The following is a 7500-nucleotide window of genomic DNA, read 5'->3' as shown; positions in this document are numbered from 1 at the left end:
TCTCGTCCTCCCTCTTTCATCCTTTCATCAATCTCTTCCTCTACCCCTCCTCCCTTCCCTCTCTCTCGTCCTCCACTCCCCTTCAGCCCCTCAGGAAACAGATTTATCCTTCTCTCTCTAACCCTCTCCTTCTCTATCTATCTCTCTATCTATCCCTCCCTCGCGCCCTCTCTCCATCTCTCTTTCTCTCTGTCTCTTACTCCATTATTAATTCTTTTTCAAGCATAGCCACTTTGATAATGTGAACCGTTTGTGTGTGTGTATGTATGTGTGTGTCCGTTCATTCCTCTTTCTGCTGTCGTCTCCCCCTCTCTCCTTCTCTCTCCCCCTGTCTCCTTCTCTCTCCCCCTCTCTCCTTCTCTCTCCCCCTCTCTCCTTCTCTCTCCTTCTCTCTCCTTCTCTCTCCTTCTCTCTCCTTCTCTCTCCTTCTCTCTCCTTCTCTCTCCCCCTCTCTCCTTCTCTCTCCTCCTCTCTCCTTCTCTCTCCTCCTCTCTCAGTATGTCCCTCTCTCCTCCTCTCTCCTTCTCTCTCCCCTTCTCTCAGTATGTCCCTCTCTCCCCCTCTCTCCTTCTCTCTCCCCTTCTCTCAGTATGTCCCTCTCTCCTCCTCTCCCCTCCCTTCATCCATCTCTCCATATTTCCCTCAGGTTCTCCTTCATCCCTTGTATCCCACTTCCATCCCCTCCTCCTCCTGTCTCTCCATCTCTCTCTCTTTCCCCCTGTCTCACACACACACACACACACACACTACAGACCATGTGTCTGTCAGTCTAACTAACACCATCATTGCACGATTGTTTATGTGTGTGTGTGTGTGTGTGTGTGCGTATGTGTGTGTATGTGTTTGTGAAACCAGGCTGTTGACAATCAGAAGACCTCCTTCTCTCATCCAATGATTCCTCTTTATTGCACCTGTCTGTGTGGATGTTAGTGTGTGTGACAGGACACAGATTTGCTAATTAGCACCGTCCATCTTCCTCAGAACATTTTGAAAAAAAGAGAGGGAGAGAGGGAGGGAGGGAGGGGGAGAAAGAGAGGTAGAGAGGGAGAGAGTTAGAGAGGGAGAGAGGGAGAGGGGAGAGAGGATTACCATGGGAGTTTAGCTAAATAAGGAAAGTTCCTATGAGAGGCCGAAGTTCCTCCTCCCTCTCTCCTCACCCCTCTCCTCTCTCCCCTCTCCCCTCCTCCTCCCTCTCTCCTCCCCCTCACCCTTCACCTCTCTCCCCTCTCCCCACCCCCCCAGACACACCAGGTTCTGTGTTCTGTTCCTTTAAGCGTTGAACTCAGGCAGGACTGCTGAGTCATGCTCGTATTTACTGTCTAATGAAGGCGCCAGGTTCAATCAATACAATATATATAGTGTGTCTGTGTGAGTGTCTTTGTGAGTGTGGGTGTGGGTGTGTGAGAGAGTTTATCCAATATGTGCAATAAATAATACTACATATAGTGTGTGTGTGCATGGGAGTTTTGTTGTGTGCATGGAACATGATCTGGGTGATTAAAGAGGAGGAGATGTCAAACAAAGGCTCCGTCACCATAGCAACGATGTGTCATTCTCATCACCATAACGACGAGGTGTCACTCTCCTCAGGACCATTATCATTCCTATTGTTCCTAACTCACCTACAACACCTTTCTCCTTTTTTTTCCTCCTTTTTTTTCTCCTCCCTCCCCCTCCCCCCTCCTCCTGTCTCTTTCTCACACACACACACACACACACACACACATGCGCACACACACACACATATGTGAGTCATGATGTATAATTAATCAGGAGTCGCACCAAGCAGTGATCTAAATGTAACTTCTGAGTCTAACAGACGACATGCTGTGGATCGGAGACATACAGTGAATATGCAGAACAGGAGGGGAGTGTGTGTGTGTGTGTGTGTGTGTGTGTGTGTGTGTGTGTGTGAGTGTGTGTGTGTGTGTGTGTGTGAGTGTGAGGGTGTGTGTGTGAATGTGCATGAAATGCGAAAATGTGTGGGTTAGAGAATCTTAGCTTCAGCATGAATTATTCTTTTCTTTTTTTGAATATTCATGAAGGTGTAGGGAGGGGGGTCAGGTGAACTGTGTTGCGCACACACTCACACACTCACACTGATACACACACACACACTGACACACACACACTGACACACACACACTGATACACACACACTCACACACTCACACTGATACACACACACACTGACACACACACACACACACAGTCTAATGTCATCTATTCAGCATGGTAACTCCCCGTGCTTCTCAGTGTGTTTGTCGAGCATCTGTTGTGAATAGTAATCTCGGTATGTGTGTACTGAGTGTGTATCTTATGTGTGTGTGACTGGTGGGTGTGTAATTATATCTGTGTGCATGTGTTTATGCGTGTGGGTGGTTTTTATGTATGCACAGTGTATGTGTGTGTGTGTGTTCCAACATGATGTAAGTTACATAGAAGAAGGAGGTGTATTGAAATAAACACAGAACACCTGGATTACATCTCTCTCTCTCCCACTTTCTCTCTCTCTCTCCCACTTTCTCTCTTTCTCTCTCTCTCTCCCACTTTCTCTCTTTCCCTTTCTCTCTCTCTCTCCCCACGCACATCTCTCTCTCTCCCACTTTCTCTCTTTCTCTCTCTCTCTCCCACTTTCTCTCTTTCCCTTTCTCTCTCTCTCTCCCCACGCACATCTCTCTCTCTCCCACTTTCTCTCTTTCTCTCTCTCTCTCTCTCCCACTTTCTCCCTTTCTCTCTCTCCCACTTTCTCCCTTTCTCTCTCTCTCTCCCACTTTCTCCCCTCTCTCTCTTTCAGCAGTTTTTTTCTCCACTTGTTCTTTTTTCCATCACGTTCTTCCTCTTACTCATAGCTCTCTGTCAGGGTGTGTGTGTGTGTGTGCGTGTCAGGGTGTGTGTGTGTGTGGGTGTCAGGGTGTGTGTGTGTGTGCGTGTCAGGGTGTGTGTGTGTGTGCGTGTCAGGGTGTGTGTGTGTGTGCGTGTCAGGGTGTGTGTACCTGTGTTTGTGTGTCAATATGTGTGTTTGCACAAGGTCAAACCTACAGTCTGAGATCTTGTTTTGTAGAGCAGACCATATATATAATAATAATAATAATACATGCTATTAAATATATGATCATAACAATTTTTATGTTGTTTTCCTCACTGCTTTTCCTCTCTCTTTCTCTCCCTCCATCTCTCCTTCCCTCCATCCCCTTCCTCCCTCCTTACTTCCTCTCTTCTCTCCTTCCCTCCATCCCCTTCCTCCAGCTCTCTCTATTCCTCCCTCCTCCTCTCCCCATCATAACAAACCAAGACAGAAATTAATTACGGATGTTCTGTGTTGATGCCAATGAGACATGATGAGATATGATGTGTGTGTGTGGTGTTTGTGGTGTGTGTGTGTTGATATGAAAACTTCCCATTGTTTGTTTACGTAGTTTATTCTGGTTCTGTTTACCTCTGGTGAATTGATGTCAAAATGCTACCCAAGATATAACATCCCATTTCCTCTCTCTCTCTCTCTCTCTCTCTCTCTCTCACGCTCTCTCTCACGCTCTCTCTCTCACGCTCTCTCTCTCTCTCTCTCAGGCTCTCTCTCTCTCTCTCTCTCTCTCTCTCTCTCTCTCTCTCTCTCAATGCTTCAACTGTGTTTTTCATCTCTGCTTCTTTATCTGTGTGTTTTTGCAGTCATTTATTTAGAAGTGAGTTTATCTCAAACGAGAAATAGCTTCAGCCTCGAGGCTGTTTGAAAAATATATTCATTGGTGAACATACACACTCAAACCCAGAGACACACACACATGTATACAGACAGACACACAGACATACACACACTCAGAGAGAGACACACACGTCCTCTCTCTGTCTTCCTGCTCTAGGCTCTCAGTGTACGTGACATGCATCTCCCAGATATATATTCTGCTAATGTGCTTTTCATGTTCTTTAGGCACTGAAAGGGCTTGTGTGTGGTCCTATATGTGTGTGTGTCTGACTGTCTGTGTGTCTGTGTGTGTGTGTGTCTATGTGTGTGTCTATCTGTGTGTCTGTCAGTCTGTGTGTCTATCTGTCTGTGTGTGTGTCTGACTGTCTGTGTGTCTGTCTGTCTGTCTATCTGTGTGTCTGTCCGTGTCTGTCTATCTGTGTGTCTATCTGTCTGTGTGTCAGTCTGTGTGTGTGTCTGTGTGTGTGTGTGTCTATCTGTGTGTGTGATAAACCCCCTGCCCTGTGCCCCCTGTCTGCAGTGTGGACCTGGTCCAGGCCCAGCTGAGTGTGTGTGCGGGCCGCAGCCTCCCTGAGCTGGGCCTCAGCCAGGGGGGGGTGAGGGTGCACGGCTGCAGCATCCAGGCCAGGGTCACTACTGAGGACCCCAGCAGGGGCTTCCAGCCTGACACAGGACGCCTGGAGGTACGCACACACACACACACACACACCTACACACACACACCTACACACACACACCTACACACACACACCTACACACACACACCTATACACACACCTACATACGCACACACACACCAAGGGGAGGGGAGGGGAGGAGAGCAGAGCAGAGGAGGAGAGGAGGAGAGGAGAGAAGAGGAGAGGAGAGGAGGAGAGGAGGAGGGGGGGAGGAGAGGAGAGGGGACGGAAGGGGAGGAGAGGAGAGGGGACGGAAGGGGAGGGGGGGAGAGGGGAGAGGAGAGGAGAAAGAAGGGACATTCAGAGACATTCTGTACCAATCTGCAGACAGAACACACTAACACCTCATTTGTGTAAATACTCCTCTCCCTGAGGGTGTGCTGTTGCCATTGACAACCGTAATTATACGTCATCACCATCATCATCGTCACCATCATCATCGTAGATGTCATCACTGATTTTGGAACAAACCTGGATTTATCGTTGGTGTGTGTTTAAATAGTGACTGTGTGTATGTGTGTGTGTGTGTGTGTGTGATGTATCTAAATTAGTTGACAGGTGGGTGGGGTCATGGCTGGATATGGGTACATTGGCATTGAGGTTCTTGTTTGGTGGGAACTGAGAAATCTGTTGTTTCAGCAGAGTGTGTGTGTGTGTGTGTGTGTGTGTGCATGTTCTCTCCTGTCAAAATCAAATCTCACATTAGTTCACCCCTAGGAGTGCTCTCCCTCCCTCCCTCCCTCCCTCCCTCCCTCCCTCCCTCCCTCCCTCCCTCCCTCCCTCCCTCCCTCCCTCCCTCCCTCCCTCCCTCCCTCCCTCCCTCCCTCCCTCCCTCCCTCCCTCCCTCCCTCCCTCCCTCCCTCCTTCTGTCATTCCTCATGTCTCTCTCCTTCCACCTTCTCCCTAACTCCTTTATCCTCACCTCTTCTCATTCCTCTCTTGTTTTTAATATACCTCCCTCTTCCTCTCCTTGAGTCTCCATCCATCATGCTTTCTCTCTCTCTCTCTCTCTCTCTCTCTCTCTCTCTCTCTCTCTCTCTCTCTCTCTCTCTCTCTCTCTCTCTCTCTCTCTCTCTCTCTCTCTCTCTCTCTCTCTCTCTCTCTCTCTCTCTCTCTCTCTCTCTCTCTCTCTCTCTCACCTCTGCCCTGCTCTCTCATCTAGTTCATTTCTTCCCTCCTCCCTCCTTTGGTGACTCTGAAGTAGTCTCTCTTCTCAGGACTGAATATAGTAAAGATGACACTTAGTCCTGGGAGTGTGTGTGGTTGTCTGTGTGTGTCTATGTGTTTGTGTCTGTGTGTGTGTGTGTATTATTCAGTAACAGTGAGAGCTAGGCTCTCAGTCGTATTCTCTAAGGGTGTGGCCAGAACATGAACTTATGTCCTCTCTCTCTCTCTCTCTCTCTCTCTCTCTCTCTCTCTCTCTCTCTCTCTCTCTCTCTCTCCCACTCGCTCTCCCTCTCTTCTCTCCCCCTTCTCTTTCTCTCTTGTCTCCATCTTTCAACCTCCATCCCCTCATCTCATAATTTTTCCTTCCCTCCATTTAATTGTGGCTGTTTGTTTGTGTGTGTGCGTGTGTGAGAGAGTGTGTGTTGGATGTGTGTGTGTAGGCTGTTATCTGCTCCAGCAGATGGCTCCAGCCCTCATCCCTCGTTCCAGAGATGAAGAGAGCTCTTGGGGAGGGAACGGAGGGATGAAGAGGGTGGATGGAGAGATGAGGGAGTGAAACAGAGCGAAGGAAGAAGAGAAAGATTGCACCAGCAGTGTTGTGTGTTCGCTGTGTGTGTGTGTGTGTGTGTGTGCAGTTGGTGTGAAATGTGATACTCGCAGCTATGGGTGTGTGTTTTGCACCTGTGTGTGTCTGTGCATCTGTGCGTCCACGCGTGTGTGTGTGTGTGAGAGAGCTGAGAGTTGGCACACAGTGAAAAGTCGGAGGTGTAAAGGCTTCGCCCCCCCCCCCCCCAAGGAAAGGGGGAGGATCAAGAGAGAGAGATACAGGGTCAGGGGAGGGGGGAGGAGGAGGGGAGAGGGAGAGAGAAGGGGGGAGGAGAGAGGGAGAAGGGGGGAGGAGAGAGGGAGAGGGGGGAGAAGGGGGGAGGAGAGAGGGAGAAGGGGGAGAAGGGGGAGGAGAGAGGGAGAAGGGGGGAGGAGAGAGGGAGAAAGAAGAAAGTGGAAGGTGGAAAGTAAGAGAGACAGAAAGAGATGGGTAGAAGTGTGTGTGTATATGTGTGTGTGTGTGTGTGTGTGTGGGTGTGTGTGAGCATCATTAATGCTAGCCATGCAAGGACTTCTGCCCAGACATGATGATGCTGAAAGACATGCTCATCCATCCTAGATCCTCCTGTGGGTTGGTACCTGCAGAGAGAGAGAGAGAGAGAGAGAGAGAGAGAGAGAGAGAGAGAGAGAGAGAGAGAGAGAGAGAGAGAGAGAGAGAGAGAGAGAGAGAGAGAGAGAGAGAGAGAGAGAGAGAGAGAGAGAGAGAGAGAGAGAGAGAGAGAGAGAGAGAGAGAGAGAGAGAGAGAGAGAGAGAGAGAGAGAGAGAGAGAGAGAGGGGGAGGGAGACAGAGGGAGACAGAGGGAGACAGAGGGAGGGAGGGAACTAGTTTTTTCATTGGGAGTGAAAGAAAAAAAGTGGGTTGAAAGTTGAAGAGGAGTGTGCCCTGAATAAATAACCCATACACACTCTCTCTCCTTCTCTCTTACATTTCTCTTTTGTTATCTTGCCCTCCCTCCCTCCCTCCCTCCCTCCCTCCCTCCCTCCCTCCCTCCCTCCCTCCCTCCCTCCCTCCCTCCCTCCCTCCCTCCCTCCCTCCCTCCCTCCCTCTCTCCTTCCTCCTCTCTCTGTCATTTCTGTTTCAGCTAATGAGTTTTCAGAAGAACAGCACTACTTGAGAGAGAGAGAAGAAGGGAGGGCAGCGAGAGGGAGAGAAAGAGAGAGTAAGAAAAAAGACAATGCATGCAGGATGAGACGAAGAGGACAAGAGGAGAGAGAAAAGGAAGGAGACAGAGAGAGAGAGAGAGGGGGAGGAAGAGAGAGGGGGAGGGGAGAGAGAGAGGGAGAGGCGGAGGTGTAGTGACCTAGTTAGGAACAGAAGGATGATGTGTTTAATGGAAATGGAGAGT

General features: G+C 49.5%; 1 protein-coding gene across 1 annotated transcript in view; it reads left to right on the top strand.

The window, feature by feature from the left end:
- The window catches only part of pcxb (pyruvate carboxylase b), a 76811-nt gene that overhangs the window by 16462 nt on the left and 52849 nt on the right, over positions 1-7500 (top strand). Inside the window, exon 11 of the mRNA XM_084691688.1 lies at positions 4224-4386. Coding sequence (XP_084547814.1) covers positions 4224-4386 — 163 coding nt within the window. The remainder of the gene's footprint in view (positions 1-4223; positions 4387-7500) is intronic.

Source organism: Hypomesus nipponensis, chromosome 25 (assembly GCF_054491055.1).
Source record: "Hypomesus nipponensis isolate SF chromosome 25, ASM5449105v1, whole genome shotgun sequence".
Classification (NCBI taxonomy): Eukaryota; Metazoa; Chordata; class Actinopteri; order Osmeriformes; family Osmeridae; genus Hypomesus; species Hypomesus nipponensis.
This window is presented reverse-complemented; position numbering and strand designations above follow the sequence as displayed.